This window comes from Strix aluco, chromosome 1, assembly GCF_031877795.1.
Source record: "Strix aluco isolate bStrAlu1 chromosome 1, bStrAlu1.hap1, whole genome shotgun sequence".
Lineage (NCBI taxonomy): Eukaryota > Metazoa > Chordata > Aves > Strigiformes > Strigidae > Strix > Strix aluco.
Window position 1 is genome coordinate 9,229,685 of NC_133931.1, and position 21,077 is coordinate 9,250,761.

General features: G+C 39.6%; 1 protein-coding gene across 1 annotated transcript; it reads left to right on the forward strand.

Moving 5' to 3' along the window:
- The first annotated feature begins 1,319 nt into the window (after positions 1–1,319).
- On the forward strand, positions 1,320–20,840 carry HHLA1 (HHLA1 neighbor of OC90). The gene is made up of 17 exons (XM_074811000.1): positions 1,320–1,325; positions 2,620–2,703; positions 5,524–5,632; positions 7,050–7,109; positions 8,232–8,312; positions 8,772–8,855; positions 8,949–9,032; positions 10,415–10,498; positions 11,069–11,125; positions 11,240–11,326; positions 12,114–12,206; positions 13,020–13,217; positions 13,771–13,842; positions 14,065–14,136; positions 19,995–20,151; positions 20,494–20,576; positions 20,797–20,840. Exons 1-17 carry the CDS (start codon positions 1,320–1,322, stop codon positions 20,838–20,840), a joined length of 1,455 nt encoding a protein of 484 aa, XP_074667101.1.
- Positions 20,841–21,077: the final 237 nt, after the last annotated feature.

A 21,077-nucleotide genomic window follows, 5' to 3' on the forward strand; every position in this document is an offset into this window, starting at 1 on the left:
TCCAATGTTTCCCAAGCCAAGTCTGAAAACTGGAGAGGGGCTGGGGACAATTCCCAACAGACAGCTTGTATGTAGCTGTCCGTGAATCTCTTCTGCCACCTCTTCTTTATCACCTCCCTTTCTAACAAGGATTAGAATATATCTCTGTTGAAGTTTTGTGCAGATCCTTAAAATACTTTTTATTCCATGGACTGACTGTGAATCCTTTTAGGTTGCCTCTCTCTAATTGTTCCAAGGTTTTGAATTAATTCACACATTGAGGTGTTCGGTGGTTTATGATAAAACTACTGAATGGATGGTTATCTGCTTTTAACAGTGTTGCATCTAAACTTACTGATTTTCAGACTTGCAGTCCAGGGGAGTAAATGGGAGCAGAATTTCATCATCTGCTTCCAATAGTGATCGTGTTCTGCATAATCATCACTCATCATCACCAAAATTGCTCTACATTGTGACCAGATCTCTCTTCCTTCCTTGACACTTAACCACAATGCCAAGCAAATTTCTATTTTATCTGTCATTTTGTTCCTTTTGATTTTCTACCTTTAAGATACACTTCAGGTTTCTTCTCCATCATCTCAACAGTGCCCCTTGTTGAAATTGCTTTTCCAAGGATGGCTAAAGTTTTACCAAAAGGGTTTACCCTGGCCTACCTCTTACCTTCAAAGGTGGCATTGGCCTAATTGCAGTAAAATGAACTGTCTCTTTAAAAGGCAAAAAAATCCTTTCTGCTCTGCAGTTCCAGTCATTACTGCCAACAGGAGCTTCTAATCCTTACCTGACCTGCCACAGAGCCTTTCCGTGTGGGACTCAACAGGCACTTTGTGTTCTTATGATTGCGTTACCTCTAGTTTTCTTTCTGGGATTAGGATAACAATTTTCACAGGATTCTAAAGCAAGATTATCAAGTCTGTCTACCCAAAGTCTTTCACAAAGTGATTATTAAGACCTCACAATAACCTCCAGTTTTATATAGGCTCTGAAGATAATCATCTTTGTCAAGACAAATCAGGTAAGTTGATATTAACTATTCCAAATCTCAGTGGTTTCACATGTACTTGGAGGAAATAATTTCACTTGTGCTACGAATGTTCGGTGGAAATGTAACAAATGAAATATATTTGTACTAAATGTACATTTATTACATTTTATTAAATTCTCATACAAATAAATTTGAACTTAAAAAGTAGTTGTAGCAATTTAATGAAGTGTGCAATTGTAACATGGGCATGTTTTCATGTTAACATGCAATATTTCTTTAGACCTGGTGTATCATGGTGTGCTTAAAATGAGAGATGACCTTTAGATGTTGGAACTGAATGAAGGTAAGGAAATTAATATTGAAGGACTTTCCTTTTTTTATTTCTTTGGTCTCTTAACCTCTCTTCTGCTCTGTTTAGCATGAAGACACAGGATTGCACTCTGTTTGTACAAGAAAAATTAAACCAATTCAAATTTCATGGTTACCTGCCACATTAAAATTAGTTCAAATGAAGCATAGCTAATAAACACACTGGTTTAAAATTGCTGTTAATCCGGAGTGACAAAGAGTTATTTAATAAGAAATCTTCATGAGTGTATAAAGGCAATCTGAACTGGATTAAAATCTCCAGTTCATCAGTTCAGTGAACTCTGGATCAACAGTTCTAAGTAAAATTAATTCCACTAATATCATTCAGCTTAAAATAAACACAAGAGGAGGATTATCATATCCAGTAGAGGAGAAGGAGAATTTGTAACTAAAAACTTGACCTGCAGCTTGTATCAAGTAAATGTTTGGAAGGAAAATATTCACTGAGAGTCACTTTATGGGATGGTCATGTGTCACCTGTGCCTTTAGTGCCTGTGAATTGGACTATGTTTTGAAATGGAAATTATTATTTTGAGCTGGAGTACAATGAGGGTTTCATATTTGCAATCTGGACGTGTAGTTTAGTCATCGCGATAGTGTCACATGCTGGCAAACAGAAGAGATACAGTTACAATGTAATAAAGACTTGTCACAGGCAGATAAAAATTAGCTATCTGAAGACCTGAGTAACGCAAACATGACATGTATCTTAAGAGTTAATATTACTAATATCCACATTGCTGAAGGATAAGATATTTCAGGTGGCAGTTCTAGGAATATTTGTCACAGATGGCTTCGAAATTTAATTGGACAGCATAAATCTTCAGAGAATTAATTCTGGGAAAAGATTGTGGAAAGCAGCTAAAACCTAATGCTTCAAATTTAAGACAGTCTCTACCAGTTGAGAAGTAAGGGCAGTCCTTCCTAGAGTGATGTTCTTAGTATTGACATTGCTCTGCAATTTCTTTTTAAGCATCTTGTTCTGGCCAGAGGACACCACAGTGCTAAATCTGGCATTCAGGCAAAACAAGCCCTCCCACGAATGGAGAATTTTACATTCATTTTATACCAACATTATTTAATATTTCTTTGCTACAAGTAGAACAGGATTTGGCTTATTATGACCCATCCTTCCATGTTAGGTTTGGATGTTGTCCCAATAGTTAGATATTTGGCTCGACTGAGTCTGTAGTATGCAGTCACACCTCAGTTAAATGCAGGTGCAATGGCCATGCTAATGCCTGCTCTCAATTCCTGCCGCAAATCAGCATCATATGCAGAGAAAATTGTATGTGTTTGTTAGCATAGAGGAGCAGCTCAGTGGGGAGGACAGCAGGGAACTGAAAATTCAGGTGAACAAGAAAGCATCTCTCAATGTGTATGGGATGCTTCCAAGCACAACTTTGTATCTCACTCCCTTTCATTTTTTTTTTTTTCCTGCTTTTAAAACTCCTTTTTTTTCCCCTCTCTCTCTCCTAAGGTGCTTTGGCAGGACAGTTCCTTCATGTGTCAATCTTCTTGCCTCTTCTCTACCTCTTGGGAATGTGGTCTTTCTAGCCCCTGACTTAGCCTGCTGCACTGAGTCCTCTGACAGATTATTTTTCCCATCCTGTCACCATGAACAGCTCTGGTCCAGTTTAAATAAATCAGTAATGAAGCTAGATCCCTGATAGGAAATTATCTACAGTCTATCAACCCTTCTACTTGTGAATCTTTGCAGAATAGCTGTGCTTGCAGAGCAGTCTAAGAAATACTCTTACCAAGGATTTCTGTCTTAGTTCAAGCATGACTCACTGGTGACCCAGGAGAGCCTATGTTCCTCAAAGTATGTGCTGGAAATCAAGTCTCCATACACTGGCATGAGCACTGACCACCAATGTGTAGGGGCAGACTGAAAGTGGGACAGAGGATGTCCTCTCCTCCCACTTCCTAGGTCTGAGTCTCTCACTCACCACGCAGACAAAATCTTCATGAAGGGCAGAGGTTTGAGCTCTTCTGTCCATCTGGGCATCAGAGACCCTCCAGCCAAGACGAGCTTTATGCCACAGGGACAGTATGGTGGCAGCACAGCTTTTGGCTGTGTTTCATGTTGATTTCCCTTGGGTGGTGTACACAGAGACAGCACTAGTTGTGCAGCCTGATCACACTCTATGTGCAGGGAATGGGTGATGAAGAACTTGCTGAGGGAGAGGTCTATGACCCATAAACACTGACCCGTCATCATGAAGCATGGCTCATCATAACGTAGGTCTTCCAGAGCTAAGGAGACAGTCACTTGTCATAGTACAGGAATAAAAATTCATAAAGTTCCATTAAAAAAACCCAGCAAATCACCCCACTGCTGACCCCACTCAAAGACACAACTCAACATTTCCCCCTTAATAGGATACTGAATTGACTAGGTGCACCAGCCACTATAGCCCTCCTGCTCCAAAACATAGGTAGTTACAAACCTCCACTTGACATGATCGGTCAACTCTCCCTCCCACAACCCCAGCTGACCCCAGAGCCTGCTCTCCCCAGCAGCCACCTCCCCACACCTTTGCAAAGCACCAGTTCTTCAAATTCAATGCTACTGAGGAGTATTTCTCACTAATTCCTCTCCGTTTCATACAGTCAAAGCAAAGGGTGGAAAAAAAATACAGCATTGTGCAGAATCCATAAACGTGGGTTAGTTTTATACCTACCTCAGTGCAGACTACATCCCCACTGCTTCCATCACGTCAGCATGTTAGCAAGCTTGAGCTACCATGCTACAGTCTCCCCTAACTACAGAGTCCACAGGTTCATACAAAAAGCTGTTACAAGTCCCAGTAAGCTTCATAACACCGGCTAGTGGAAGCAGGGATAGCCATGATGGGGTTTCAGGCCCTGTGATTGTCAAGCCAGCAATACATTCATGTTTTGTATTCTTAATCGTTGGTCAGATACCAAATATTTTTGCAAGAAGAGCCAAGCTTAGGATTTTTGTTGCTGGACTGGTCCACAGACACTGGACTCTGTCCATGAGTGATTAGTCCAGTTCACAGAAAGGTGGTGGAGTATGAAGTCTGGAGAGTGCAATTTGGCCTCGGCTTTCTCTCTGCCTCAGCCCCACAGAAACTGTGGATGAGTATAGGCTTAGGGTTGAGTAAAAAGGATTAGGCAGATAGACTGAATAGACAGGATGAACTACCTAAAAAGCTTCTCAGAGCTTTGTTTGACTTAGCAGAGCTGGCATTTAAATGCTTTTGACTCATCAGATGAGCAAACACAGATATTTCAAATACAGAAATGCTTGGTATCATTTCATCATCCCAAGGAAAAGTCTCTTTAGATCTGCTAAGTACAATTAGCTATTTTCAGAATGTGTAGCTCTCTAGTGAATTAAATATGAGAACATGATGATAATACTTTGTTAATCAAACAGTATTGTCTTCAAGATAATGGTTTGCTGCATACTCACAAGATTAACTACTCCAAGAGGATATGAAAAAAATTTTGGACCTTTTTTTGCTAATTTTCATACTCTCCCTCATTTTCTGACAGCTACTGAGCTATTTGACGTGTTCTGGTATTACAAAGTCAGTGGAAAACATGTAAAGTAGCAAGGACTCTCCTTTTTTCTAACTGCCTCTAATCAAATCTTTGAAACCTGGAAAGCAGCTCATTGAAAGTCAGAGGACCATTTATCCCTCCCAGGCAACTAGGCAAGGCAACAAAGGACACAGCTTGGTGACAATAATTAACTATAGAAATACAAGAGTAAAGATGACTGGGCAAGCAACATTTCCACAGAAAGAGAGCTCAACTCATACCTGGTTTGAAATTGAACATAAGTAAATTTTATCTTGTTTCAGCAGAAAGGGTGTAGGCTTCTGACCTTTCAGTGTGCTTTGGGCCCAGGTCATCCTGCCAGAGAAGCGGACTGTGTAGACAACCTTACCAGATCCCACCAAAGACACAGTTACATAGGACTCAAAATTTAAGAGTTACATACTAAGCTTATGAGACCCGCACATACACGGAAAATGCTGATAGTGTGATTTCTGATTCTTTGCTATTTACACTGCCAGTCTTTTTTCCACATCCTAGACAGGATATTTCTCTCATGGTCACATCATTCTGGGACAAGAATTGACAAAATAGTACAATACTGAAAACTTTAACACTACCAAATTTCTTTCTCCTAGAACAGCCAAACCTGCTGGAAGTCAGAGTCCGTAATGCAGTGGTCATGCTGGCATGTGGCAGTGAAGATGAGCCTGGGATTTCTGTGTCTCTTTCTGGTTTTCAACACAGGTAAGGATGCTGGTTTTGTGCTCCCCGGGGTGTCTCTTCCCCAGTTGTTCCCACAGCCCCATTCCCATATCTGTGGCAGTCTTGTTTTTTTCACCCTGCTCAGGCAAGGGTGATGAGCTGGAGCTCAAGGGGTGGTGCCATGCAGCAGGGCAGACCAGATGGTGGTAAAGGTCAATTCTTGGCTCCCATGTTGTGAATCTGGAGTCGGAAAGGTTTACATGGAAAGGGAGAGAAGGATTAGAAGAGCTCCTACCACCCAGATTGTCGGTCCAAATGTAGCTCATAGTAAGTGAGAGTTGTTAGTATAGTTGACTAGTACTGCATGAGGAGGCCTTGTACCATGGATTGTCTATAGAGTATTTTTCCTTTATATATATATAAAGAAAGAAGGAGAAAGAGAAACATATCCAGGGATTGTCTTCTGTACAAGACACAGATTTTAGTACAAATGGAGACAAGCACCTGAGTTTCACCAAGTTAGGTACAAACAGCCAGACTATGCAGTCACATCTCCTCTTTCTTCTGCTGCTTCCAGTCCTGCAGATTTCATCTTACTGAAGAGGAAGCTGAACCCAGGTTTCCTACTCCCTGGTGAGAGCTCTGTCCATTAGGTTTTAACGCAGTGAGGGGCATCACCACCACTGAGGCAAGCCCTCCTCACCACCAGCTCCCAGGAGAGGACTTCTCTCTGGAGAGCTTGAACGGACTGAGAAGATTAAGCTTCAGAGGGGTGTGGGAGTTTAGCATTTGCTAGCACTGACTTATTTGGGAGCCTTCCAGATTATTCTTTGGAAGCACTCAGCTCTCCATTGATGAGATAGGGAACCTAAGCACCAAACTGCTGCACTTCAACTTGTCCTGCAATGTCACTGCTTTGCACCTTGCCCTTGTTGGTCACTGAGGGAATGCCAGGAAGCGAGTCCAGTCTCCTGAGCCCAGCTCCAGTTCATCCCTCCTGCAACACAGCTCTTGAGAACAGTACTCAATCGAATGACTGCTCTGAATAACAAATATGCACACAGCCCGTGAAGCTCGGTTTAGATCTGGCCTTATTATGCTATGTACCTTGCAGTCAGTGTTGTGCGCAAGCCTAGTGCAGATCTCTACAACAGTTTGCTACTATTTTTTTTCTTTTGATTCTTGAGTTAAGGGGGAAAGGTCAGATAATTAACCTATTTCTTTCTATTAGCTGGCAGCTAAAGGACCTGGCAAGTCCTTTAGGACATCCTTATTTTTAGGCACTTGATGAACTGCTGTTGTGGATACTTAGTGGCCTGCTTTGCAGTGTTGATGGCCATCAGTTTCTGAGCTATAATGAATGAGAGCAGCAATGTAACCCAGGCAGAGAGCTCAACAGAGAGTTGCTTGGTATCTCAATAGGGAAAACCGCTTCTCAGTCTCTTTCTTCACTTCACAGTTTCATGCATAAGAAGAGAAAACAAGAAAGACAAGCAAGTGGCAGTGCTGGCTACCGCAGGTAACAAGCAGCATGTCAGGAGACTGTGTGGGGTGTTAATGGAGTGGGAGGTATTGTGCTGGGCATGGAGGTGTCAGCAGGTGGGGCCGTCTCCTGCAGAATTTGTGAGCCTGAACCCACCACTGCTGCAAGGGCTCCTCACCCAACCCAGGGTTTACGCAGGTCCATGGCCAGTTTAACCTCTGTCCTCCCAGAAATCTAAAATGTTGTTTTCTCTTTTTTCTTTCTCTTCTTCCCAGCTCTTCATTCTTTTTTGTTTACCCTTTCCTCTCTTCTACGCTGTGGACAAACCCCGCTTCCAACCCCGGGGTGCAGCTTGGTTTCGAATTGATTAAAAATAATACTGATGTCATTGGAAAGTTTTATTTTTCCCCAAATTCGATTTTGTTCTCATCTTGGCTTTCTGTGCTTCTTTTTCCATCCTGCTCTGTTTTTTCTCTCTCTGTCATGCACACAGAGACCTTCCTTCTCGTACATACACAGACACCATACTGCTTTGCTTCTGCATGACTTCGTGGGAGGGAAGCAAATGAATGTCTTCAGAAATTTCGACAGGAAAAACAAATAGGCAATGGCAACAGAAAGAAAATATCTTAAAATAAAAAGTGTGATTCAGCTGCAGTCCACTTATTCTGTCGTAGCAGTATAGCCATCGAGGTAGCTGAAAAAAATAAAATCTGTATTTTCATCCCGATTCCATGTAGCACTGGGGAAGGGAGAACATTTCCTAGGCACTTTCTCCTCCGTTTGCCATCTGCAGAGAGATCTGCTGCTCTTTTGGCAGTAAATACCCATTGCCCAGCACGAGGGGGCACCAAAACTTCAGGACTGGCTCTGCTCCCTGGCAGTCCGCACAAGGGCATGCTCAAGGGAATATGTGACATAAAGCTCGACCTACATTTTTGGCCTACAATTGCCCTGCCCACTTTATCTTGCTATTTCCCAGACTCCTCTCTGCACTCCCAGAATTTTTATTTTCTCACCACGTTTTTCCGTGCACTCCAATACATAAACTGCTTGTTGTTTTTCCTCTTCTGGTTTTTGCCGTATTCAAGCAGGGGATTAATGGGCATTTCCTCGTACCCTCATGCAGCCAGCAGCTCAGAGACCCTTCTTTTTCAGAGCTGCCTGCGAAGTCCATGGATCTGGCTGCTATTAACCTGACAGAGCTGGTGAACAACATGCTGAACACAACACTCAGAGGTAACACAACAAAGCCAGGCAGGTCATACAGGCTCTCAGCCTGATGGTCATTGAGATAAAGGCCTAGTGGTGTTAGCACAAGAAGCCATAAATGCATGCTGTCCACCTCCAGAATTAATTCTAGGAGCATGTTACCCTTGTGCATTTATAACAGTCTGCCCCAAAGAATTTAAAAATTAGTGTGTGTTTATATATAGACACACCATAATTACTCATGGTATGCCTTTAGAAAACACTTTGTAATCCAATGTAGGTCTGAATGAAAAAAAAAAGAAAAAAAAGAAGAAGTAATAGAAATTATCCTGCTCCCAGTGGAAATGAGATAGAATTGAGTCTCAGGCAGCTGTATAGTATCAGCACCTCAGGAGTCTTTTAGAAATTAAATAAGCAGAGTCAAAACATGCGGTTCTCATGTTTTGTGCCTACCACTAATAGCACCATGGGCATGTGTTTCTGCAGGTACCAAAAAACTCTTCTCTTTGCTGAGCGTCACATCTTACAGCTCATTTGCCTTCCACAAAGTGTCAGTCACCATTTACAACAGTGAGTGCCTCGATGCTTTGCTCCCCACAAGAGCATTTTCTCTCACACATCCTGTGCATCAAGATACTGATATTTCTCTGTCTCTCCCTACAGTTTCTAACTTGAAAAATGTTGACCCTGGCAAGTTCCCTATGCATTACTGCTACTGTTTGAACAATGTGACAAATGACTTGACAGGTGGGTACACAAGAGAGGTTGGCAATTGTGTGTGCTTAAGCTGAATTATTTCCTTTGGAGCTGAAAACTGTAGCCTGAGTTCTGCAGACTTCATCCTTATGAGTAGCATCGCCATATTGAGGTTAACAGCCATAACTCACAATGAGTGGCTGCTCTGAACCTTGGCGGACACTCAGTGAACTCAGTCTCAGAAGGCTGCACCCAGCCAGCCAGTCTGGGATGGAGCCATCAGTCAAGTGACAGGTGTGGGTTACCCAGCAGAAAGACCTTCCTTTCCTCCTCAGAATACAAAGACCAGCACAGGAGAGACAACCCAGCAATGCATGATGCATTACCTTAGCCACTTTTGCTCTCCTGAGATAACTCACAGGAAATGGACAGGGGCTGCACCAGTAGACTCCAATAACTTCAATGAGCCCAGCAGGAGTGAAAAGCAAGGATTAATCTGTTAATCTGTTAAACATCTCTGTGAAGAGTGTAAAATGTTATTGGGCAAATCCTTCACTGATAATCCTCATTCACATCCATGATCCACAGTATTTAACTGTATTTAACATTCCAGGATGTATCTGAGCACTTGGATTCTATGGCTGGTTAATGTAAATACCAAGAGTAACTCAGCAGCTAGGGACAAGAACCCATACCCTCTAAGCTGCATGTGATGACCCACACATGAGCCACAACGACTTTCATGGCTTTTTTCACACTTCTCACAAGCCTTATTGCATAATGACCCAGTCTGCCTTGGAAGATAAGAGAGAAACTTTAATCTTTCTGCCCCAAATCCAGAATATCTTGGTGATTAGAGTATCCTCCCAAGTAGTAAAACTCAGGGCTCAACACAGGGCTCATGTTTTTCACTCCTTAAGTGAGAACATTGACCTGTTATTGCTAGAACCTGTTATGAAAAAATCGTAATACCACACCACCACTAGCCATTTTTCGAGCTGACAACATCATTGGTATGTCTGAAGTAGACCTCAGAACACACAATGAGATGCCTCCTGGAAGGTCCTACATGACACATAGGCAATGCAGGCAAAGCTTGCAGGCTTTGGATCTGCTTCTACATTTAAGCAAACTAAGTAGAGTGTTACTTTAAATTGTTCTCTTGAACAGATAAATTCCGTTTAAGTTTACTTTTAGGCACATTGGTGTTGGTTTGGATATCATCTTTGAAATGTATTTCTGCAGAGTATTCCAGTGGCTTCTTAAGTCCACTCCCATCCAGCAGAAACACTTTGAACTTTAAAACATTTTAAACATTGTCATGTACAAGCATATATCCAAAATATGATCACATATAAAAGTGATTATTTGACTTAGCATAGATGATAGAATATGTATTTTCAATCATAAACATTGTCTATTTTGTTGTCTAGATTTTACAGCTTTACTTGTTGATATTATTGGAAACTCCACCAGTTATCTCACAGAAATTTTCAAATCTGCTTCTATTCTCTCAGGTTTGCATTTCCTTTTAACATTTATCATTGTGTTATTGGTCTGATTTATTCCTGGCATGGAAACAACCATAGAAATGTGTATAAAAGCCTACTGCTTTTACTCAGCAACATTTTTCTTGCAAAGCACAGGCTGAAGTTATAAACAAAGTCTCCTTAGAGGAACAAGATACATATATAATGTGTATATATAATATAGAGACATACATGTTTCTATGAACAGCTATGTTTTGTTTGAAAGTTTGGTGAATTATTATTAAATACCAGTATTTTGGGGAATTATGATTCCCGAAGAATAATTATGGGCTATATTATCTGAAGAATTTTTTTTCCATGTAAAAATACTTGTAACTTAGAATTTTAATTAGATAGAAATATTTCCCCTGGAAATATTAGCATTTGGATTTGATGCTGGTTCTAGGATTTTGTCTATAATCAGATCAGAAGGAAAATATTTGGCCAGCTGCAGTAGCCACATACCATTTTGTGTTTGTGTTTTCAACTGTTTAAGATAGTATCATATAATGAAAACAGGTAACAATGATCTGGTTTACATTTTTTTTACCCTTTCAGTGCGTCAGAGCAATGATTCAGATTGTATCTACATCTGCGTGATGACAGGACAGACAGGTAAAGGTAAAAGTTAAAGCCATTCCACTGCAAAATATTGCCCTATTTATTCTCAGAGATGACTTAGACTAGAAACAAGCCTTTCTTGATATTTGTAAACATTTCTATTTGCAGGGAGAAATCTGTCTGACTTTTGGGAAATGCTGGAGAAGTCTCCTGTTATTAATTACACATTTTCTGGTAACACATCTTCTGACCAGGGTAAGCACATCCTGAGGAATAAAAGGAAACAGCAGCAACAATGAAAACCATGTCCACGTAGCACTTGCAATGAATACTCCATCTTCATGATGTAAAAATATTTTAAAGTATTATTTTATATTTTTATCAATATGTATATATATGTACACATTATATATTTTATTATCATTAAAATAATATTTTATATTAAGTACAGTGTAATATCTATATTAGAAATATAAGCAAAATTTACAAACTTTTAAATTGTTAGCTACAAGGTCTTCTAGTGAAGGAGCAAACAAAACCTTCTGGGGTGAGAGTTTTACGGAATTCAGCACTGGACTGGGGAGGCTCCCTGATGCTCTTAATCTAAATGGTGTCTTTCTTAGCTCTCAGCACAAATAACCTCCTACCTTTATGTGAGTTATCTTCAGAATGGAGTTGAATATATTCAGTAGTGTGCTGCGTGGCTCCTCCACCCAAAACTGCTTTGCCAGCTTGAGCGGTACTTCACATACTTCACACATGCTCACCTCTCATTGCTGCCCATGACTATTTCTCATTTTCAATGCTTGATTAAAGCAGGCAAATAGTGAAATCAGTGGCAAGTTTACCTGTGCTGAAAGCTGAAGGATGCTTCTCCCCCGTTCAAAAAAAAAAAAAAAAAAAAAAAAGACTCTGCCAAAAATTACTTTAATTAAAAAAGACAACAGCTGTTTCTATTATGCTAGAACCTGATTTCTTTCCTTTTTATCACCCAATATGCAATGGATGGTGAGTGTTCTAACCCTATCTTCTCATACCTCAGACTTAGATATGACTTTTTCAAGTTTCATGAAATTACAGGAAGACCCAAACAGAACAGTGGATCCATCAGCAGAACATGTGTGGACATTTAAAAGTGAGCAAATATTGTCAGATCAAATTTATATTCTCCTTGATTAACTTGAACAAATGATCATATATGTTTGCTGCACAGCACTGTAATGTTGATCTACAATTACAGAGTAAGATAAAAGTTTGTCCAAAACAGCAGATCAGGCCAATAATACACTGAATGGCGAGGATAGAAAAAGTATTGTAAAAAGTCATTTTATTAGAAAAAGATTTGTAAAGAGGCAAAGAAGTAAAGAAAAAATGGTTGTTGGTTTTAAACAACAAAAATTATTATTTAAACTATTTCCTCTCCTTTTTTATCATAATTTTTTTTCTCTGTCTTTGACTTTACATGACGTGCTGTTGTGAGTAACTGAGCATTTCATAAACTTCAGTGCATTTAGCTTCACCACAAGACTACAAGATAGAAAAGTGCTAGTCTACCTCATTTTGAAAGCCAAAAAGCAAGGCTTCATGCTTGCTCGCACATAGTAGAAGTCAAGAGAAATTCAGACCTTGACTTCATACCTTCTCATCACTGCAGCTTCATCTCTCCACCACATTTCACTTTCTTTTTTTGTTTACGAAAACTTCAGCATTAAAGTGTTGTCGGTTAAAATTTCAAACATTATTGGCACTCCCCATGTTTCTGTATTTAAAATGAAATGGAGAGGTGACATCTCACCTGCCAGGGGAAGCACTCATGGAATAGATGGGATTTTCTGGGTGTATTTTAGATATTATTGTCCCCTAGTTTGTTACCCTCAATGCTGCCATGGGGCATCAGCATCCACAGAGCATTGCTGGTGCCCTCCGTCTGTCTCTCCTGCTTCTCCAGCTACCAGGATACCTCTTGCCCTGAAAGGAGAGGAAACCCCCACCGTGAGGTTCCCACCATGGCCAAAGACGGTTGGAGTGAAAGGATCAGGGTTTCCATCACTGCATGTGGATGCTTCCAGACCACGAGGCACGGCCGGACCCCCTCTGACTGCGGGGGAGAGCTCAGCCCCATGGCCAGCTCTGCAGCCCAGTCCCAGTGAGTACGCTGAGGAGGACCAACACCTGCTTTACCCTGCTAGAGGTGGCATTTGGCTAAAACCTGAAACCACATCTCTGAGGTTGAGGTTGGGACGCCCTTCAGGGAGACCCACCCTGGGTCATTAGTGAGTAGAATTTTTTTATTGTAGAAGTGTTACAATCATTTATAGAGTCCATCTGTTGTTTCGTACCCTTTGGGGAAAAACTAAACCTTGCTCCTCACAGACACCTCTGACACCCAGGTCCTCACCCACATTTTACTCCAAATACAGTGAGCAGACTTGTGAAAAAGCATTATAGAGCCATTTCTCTTGGCCTCCACTAAACATACCTTCTTTAAATCCTACCTTTCCCTAGCCCATGGACTTTTCAATATCTAGCAAAGTACAGCTTTTGTCCTTCCTTGTTCATCTTGACATTTTTATATGCCACTGGAAGTACTGGGTGAGGGACTCTGGCTGTTGAGCTGTCTCATATATAGCAGTTCTCAATAGACAGATAAATAGCAAATATCCTGAATGACACGAGCATGTGTCTTTCTCTTCCCATAGCCAATGTGTATGCATTTTGGATGCAGACGGTGTCTCCTCAAGAAATCAGCAAACTGACGCAAACAGACCCAGGTGAGATTGATCTGGGATAATAACAAAGTGCATCAGCTGGCACATTTATGAAATAGAAAATATTATATGTAGAAATAGGTGACTGTGAATGTATTTATGCATCAATGTCTATGTAAGTGTTTATTAGTGGTCTGTGCCTTCAGCTTCTTTTTCTTTTCTGTTATTCTTTCAATTAACCTTTTTTTTTTTTTTTTTTTTTAAGATGTCTTTTCCCTCTTTCAGATTTGCCTTCTTCAGTACTGTCTACACCACCCAATAGGCCCGGTGTGACATTGAAACTTTACTCAGCTACTAGTAAGTAGCTGCACCTCATGCAGCAAAAATAGTAGCATGTTTGAAAGTATATCAATATGCAAATTTTCGCATGCAGAAAGAACATACATGTTTAATTTAAGTGATATCTTATATATGTAAAATGCCCAAAATGTCTAAAGGACTGCTTCCATATTTGTTTGTGAATCATACACATTCAAAAGATAAATTATAGTGTGGTGATATAATGAACATATGTACTCTATGTGTCAATTTTAACATGGATTAGTTATTGGAGAACCTTAAAATTCATCCATTCCAAAAGAAAGTATCATGCTTTAAATCTCCATATTGGTACAAAAAAAATTATTAAGTCAATCTATGTCACATGAAATCTCCAGAATTACCCTGAATTTACAATACTGCACACTTCCTCTTCAGCTAAAGAAGGATCATTATCAACTAGATTTTCAGGAAAGCTCAGTTCTTCCTTTTAAGCACCAAAATAAAGAGTTAGAAATTCAAAGTTAATGTAAGATGATGTGCCACTCCACTTATAAGTATTTAGTAAGAGATTACATGCTTTGAAAAACTGGACCTGATTCAATGCTAGGAGAGGAGACTGAACTCTGGGAGAGTCCAGCACCTACTTTGGATGCTGTATGTGTCTGAGTCCAGGCTATTTACACCTAAATTTGCAAAGTAGGAGCAGAGCTCAGGAGTACAACAGGAATAAATCTCAGCCACAAATCCCAGTCTTGGGGACTGAAGATGACTAGTTCATCTCTAGGTACCAGCATCATGGCTATCTAAAACTAGGTAAAATGCAGCCCACCTTTAGTGCCTTTGGGGTCCTTCCACTCCTAGTCTGGTGTCCTTGCTTCCAGTGGTCACACTGGAAACCAAGACACATGGCCAGCTGAGCAGCAGACAAGGTACAGCTGAAGTTGCATGTATGTCACAGTTCTTGATTATATGCTGCCCATTAACCTGGTACTTAAGGAAGTAAATTTGAGAGATACGTTGGTGTATGTGTTCCAGCATTGATACTAGCATGGAAAGCACATCAGTACTATTATGATTTCATATTGCTGTTGTATTTGAAGGGAAAATCCAGACTGCCTGTTCTGGGATCTAGACAAAATCTATGTGCCTGAATTTTCTGCTAATCTCACCATTTCTAATGGTATTTTGAATATTGACTTCTCTCAGCTCATTACTGAATTCCAACAAACCATTATTTGTCTGTAAAGGACTTTTTTGTACAGGTAAATATATTTGAGTCAGACACAAAGGTTCTTTCACAAATCTTCAATTTTTCTGTCACTAGGAATAATCACATAGTAGCTGTCATTTGCTTTTTCTCTTGGTTTTTCTGTTGTTGCCTATTGCAACAATCCAAGACCAGAATCCTATGCTGTTACTTTTTTGTAGCTTTCACTGATTCTGATCAGGGTTTTCATAGTTCTGTCCTGTCCTGGTTGGCTGACTTTATCAAAATATGTTGGGATGCTTGTCATCTTTTTTTTTTTTTTTCTTTTTAAATTTTCTTTTAATTCATATTATTAGAAAAGAAAGCATTTGAGAGCATAGAACTCAGTGGGGTATCCGTTTTCAGAAGTAAGTAATGTTATCAGAGTTAAAAATACTGACCATGAAAAGCAAAATTTGACAATAGCATCAAATGATCATGCAAACACAACTCCTGCAGAAAGGCAGTGTCAGGGAAGAGGGGGAAGAACCTATAGCCTGGGAGGGCCTGAGAACACCACAGTAAAAAACTATCTACTGAGACATTTTTCCAAGGAGAAAACTCACTGGTGCTGAGCTAAGGAGTAGTTCTTGATGTAAAAGGCTTTTCAAACCATGGAGATAGGAAGCCAAATATGTTTTTTTGATCTTTCTCTCATTTTACTTCTGTTTAAAGAGCTCAAAATACCAGAGTCTTTATCTTGCCCTCTGCGACGTACATTGGTTGCATGAAGAAAATGAGCTGATGTCATATCACATGAATATCATTTAACTTCTTGACATTCTTGATGGTGTGAAGAGAAGAATTTAAGATAAACTGGGTCTTCTTATCTTGGCTGGGAGCAGAGGCATATCCATCAAAAATTCTGCACAAAACCAAAGTTGTCTGCGTGTCTTGCTTGCTTTGGGTGAGTTTGATTGAGGATTAACTAACCTCCAGCCAGCTGGAAGTTACTGGTGTGTGTGACTGAACTTGTGGCGTGCACACTACAAACTTTGTTCATGTGCCAATTGCTGTCTGGTGGGCAACAGTATAGACCCTGGACAAACTAGGACTTGGAACCAGACCATTTTTAAAAAACATAGATGTCAATGAGATCAGGGAATGAAGAGTCACTACATACCTCTCTATCAGAAACCACGATGACAGAGGCTGTCTACCTGTATGTATCAATCATGCATTTGGGGAAATAAATTGAACAATGGGATCACAAAGCAATGAAGGGCATCCACAATGCTCTGAAGACTGAGACATTATTCCAAGAACTCATTTCTTAAATCACAAAAGTGGATGCCAATTGATAAAATATGCAAGTGTGCATATTAGAGCATTCAGGGAGAGATATTGTAAGTCTGAATTATTCACAGTAGCAGTAACATTTCTTTTCACTGGCAGCAAAATTTAATCTCAGTGTCAGAGAGATATGATATTGAGTTAATAATGGAAAAGTCTGTTTACTGCAGCAAGAATTGGTCACTTATCTGCCTGTGACAGTAACGTGGTAATTTCAAATAGACAAGAGCAAAGCTCTGCACAGGGAGCTGTGGTTCCTGCATTTTCTCACCTCTTTTGACTGACTTGATTTCTTAGGAAAGAAAATTCTTAGAAAAGAAAGTTCTGAAATTAATTCCTATTTTAAATTATTTTTTTAATTTCAGTCCAGATCTGTAGGAACTTATGAATTGAATACAAAAACCACATTTCACAGTAGAAATCTATAACAGAAGAGATATAAAACATTGCTATGAAGCACTGACAATTTTAATTTCAACAATACGATATGAGTATACTATCCAATCCAAATAAAATTAAATGCAACATTAATTGAAAGAAAATTTCAGCATTACATAAAAGTAGTATTATGTAAACGCAGCATTAATTTAAAATTGAGTGATTGTCAAAAATGAAAACCAAAGCAATTTGTTTAACTTTCAGCTTTTTTATTTAACTTCTCTTTCCCACACAGATGAATCCAAATTGAAATTACAGTCATTCAATTTACATTTAAATAAAGCTGAATTTCTGCTGGCAAAACACATAGCTTGAGTAAAGCATTTAACACCTGTTAGGTGGGATAGCAAGTATCCACTTCGGTGGAGATTTGTTGGAGGGTGACTTTTAGCAAGTTTTAACTATTCACAGCAACTGTAACATTATTTTTCATGGACAACTTATATTAAAACCTCATTGCATGATGATCTGATGTATGGTTATTAACATGAAAAGTGTTTTTAAAACAAGAAATAATTAATTTTCAATTGACATCGAGTGGGAAAAAATCAAGGTCTGTCAAATGCTATTAAGTGGACAAAGCCTAATGACGTTTATGCAAAGCTGCTAAAATTAAGAGAAATAGGTCTCCCTCTTGCCCATCCCTAACTAATTATGCTGGATATTTGTGTAGTGCCTTTGACACACAACTGGTTTTCAGAGGGGCCTGTGAGTTTGGGAGCTGCGAGTGTCTGCCATGACTCCTCCATGACTCCTGCTACCTTGGGCAAGCCCAGGCAGAAGAGAAATAGTTTCATAGTGATCTCTTTCAGGTTGGCAGAGCCTTTATTTTCCTCCTGCCCATGAATGCCATTTTATATTAAACTTCTTGTCAGCACTAGGCGACTCAAGAATATTTCAACAGAACTTCATTAGTCCAGATTTAACCTCCATAACCTCTCCTATCACATAACATAAGATGGCCCAAAGCTAGAAAGCATATGAGACACGTGAACCTGGAAATGCAATTACACTGTCTAAGGGGATTATACTCTGCAGGTAAGGCAGTTTATCTACACATGGCCAAAGCCTGTTGCTAGTTGCACAAATGGAAAAAAAAATTGACAATCTCACTGCAGCAGCCTTTGCTCTGCATGTTCGGGTTCTTCCACCCCAACGGGTGCATGTAAGGGGGACACCCACATCACGCAAAATGTGCCCTCTCACAGCCTGGTCCCTGATTATCTTTTCAGAGCCCCAGCATGGCGTTTCCAGGGATGTCTCTTATTTTTCAGAGTGCTGGTGTGGGGGAGACACCCCTTTGGAAGGTTTGCTGTATGCAGGGGACAATATGAAGTGTGTGCAGGCAGCTCCCCAGGGTCAGATGTGATGCTTTGCAGGGCAGGCAGCTTCACTGCAGTGACCCAAAGTGTGGTCTCACACACAGCGTCTCCTCTTCTGAGCATGGTTATTAAATATGCAAAGGAGAGGTGTTAACACACCTATTTCAGCCATGCCCTGACAGCTTTTTAGTATATTGTAAATGCTGCAGGTTCTGACCCATTGTAACACAACTGTTACCTAAGATGCAAGATGATATGTGGAAGGTAATGGTTTGGAGAAGGCAAGACTATGGCAAATGTGAGGTTATTCTCTTAACAAGATGAACAAAAGCCCTGCAAAACTGAAAACAGCTTCAATTTTGACTTATGTTGTCTCAATTTCCTGCATTTCCACCTTGACTTCTTTTCTCTTTTCTACAACATAAAGGGAGTCTGAAGAGAGATTGTATTTGACACTGAAAAACGACATAGCAAATCAGGATTTTGTTATAAGCTGCCATCACCTATTCTGTAGTATTGCTTTTTTTCTGCAGTGTGGCACAGCTGCATTTGCTGGTGGGATGAAATGTTTGGTGTGCAAATGTTTATCTCTTGCTGCTGACTGCAGAGGATTCAATGAATAGAGTGAACTAGATATTTTCCTTTTAGTTGTCTCAAGAGAGGGGAAGGGGGAGTCCATCCCCAGGCACACCATTTCCCTGCATTTTTCTTAAGTTAAAATAATATGATGGTGGTCAATTGATAAACACTGATTAACCAGCTGGCTCCTGACAAACAAATAGTAAAATGGATAAATTATTCCTACCTTCATCTCAGTGCAGGCAAAAATTGACCTTTTCTCCTCCAGTTACTTGTCAGCTTTCATGAAACCTGTAGGACTGTATTTATCCAGATGATCTTTACCCATCCCTAAAAACTGGGCTGAAATTAGGTGATTATTCAAGTCACTAGAAACAAGAAGGGGAAAAATGATGGATGGAGAGATAGACAGAGAAAGCCATAACCTCTGCATAAACCATGTTTATTTTGTTAATGAAGCTAAAAAAAGTGATGGAGAGAGCAATGACAGTCTGTTTGTTTATTAGCTTGGTCATATTTAATCTAGGACTCAGATTTAGAGGGTGGGTGTAGGGAAGCATGAGGAACTGGAAGTGAATTTTTCATTAAAGTAGCATATGCGTGTACAAAATATCAAATATAATAAGTCTACAGTGCTGTTCTTTGTCTTGCTGTTTTGCACTGTGAAAGACTGATGCTTCAGTGACAGCTAAAGCTCCACCTAACCAGGTAACAATAAATAAATTACATCTTTAGCTTTGTTCTTTACATTTGTGATAAATAAAAGCAACATGATTTTAAGTAACTAACCAGTGATTATAAATAATAATAAATTGAACAGATTATTTGTGCTTTCACTCAAGAAACTGCCAGGCTGTGTGTTGCTTTCTTTTCAATTATCTGCCTCACTCAGATTTGATTTTAAGATACCTACATGAGTTTATTAATCTGCATGTCTCTCATAGCCCAGATAAGACATTGCAAGACATTTAATGGGACAAGTATTTGACCTAGCTGAGAGTTGTATTTTTTCCTAGGGTGTCCACAGGCAATCCTCAAAGAGTCCCGTGTGACCTCGCCTCCTGTCACCCTTATAGTGCAAAAGATCAATCCCTGTGTGATGGAGCTCTGTAGGTTTTTTCAGCTGTGTCTCTGTGTTGGTCAGAGAAGATACTCCAGAAAGGAAGCTATGAGGTAAAACCTGGCTCTAGTTTCTCAATCTCTCTGTTTAAAATACTCCATCGGGCTTTTTTCAAATGACAAGTTTCAATCACCATTGCTTATTTTTGAGAGTCTGTGGCTACTGGCTGAGAATGAAATGGGTCCCCAGTGCACTAATCAATACCTGATTTGGCTTCCGGTATTCAAACTAGGTGAATAAAGCTTAGCTGAATTTTTCCAAATATCTAATGACATCATTGAGGTCAGGATCTAGCTTTTTGTTCCCATATTCAATATTAGCAGTATGATATGCATACAATTGCATTTATGAAAGCTAACAAGATTCTACTCTCCTAATTTTAACTACATCTTTAGGTACTGTGTTGAATACTATTCCTGGTTCTTGAAAAGTGCAAGTTATGTCTGTGAAAGAGTCAAAAGAGTTACTTACTCACACAGTATGTATATTTTCTCTTTATAGCTCTACATATCTTATTATGAAGGTATAACAAAAATTTTTAGATATCTACAGAGTATTTGCTGTCTTTCATCAGATAGCTATTTTATGTGATAATGATTTTAACAGATTTTAAGAAAAATCTTTTAACCTTCATGTATTTTTTTTAATATTTTCCTCGTAAAACCTCTTCTGATAACAATTTTCTCGTGTTCTTCCAGCATTAAAACAAAAATGCCTTAAAAACATCTGTACATCGGTCTAGAGCACTGAGGAATTTTACTGCAAATTGGAAGATTGGCGGCAGTTTTGGTTGTCTCTTTCATTTCTCAGTGTAAAAATCAGGATGCAACATGTTATTTGCAAATATTTGTAACAAGACAAGCTATTAACCAGATGTTAATTTAGAAATGTGTCTTCCTCCAAGGTATTGTAAAAATAATGTGTAAAACCAGATTTATTTTAGTGATGTAACTGAAATAAAAGCATTGAAAGGCTTTTA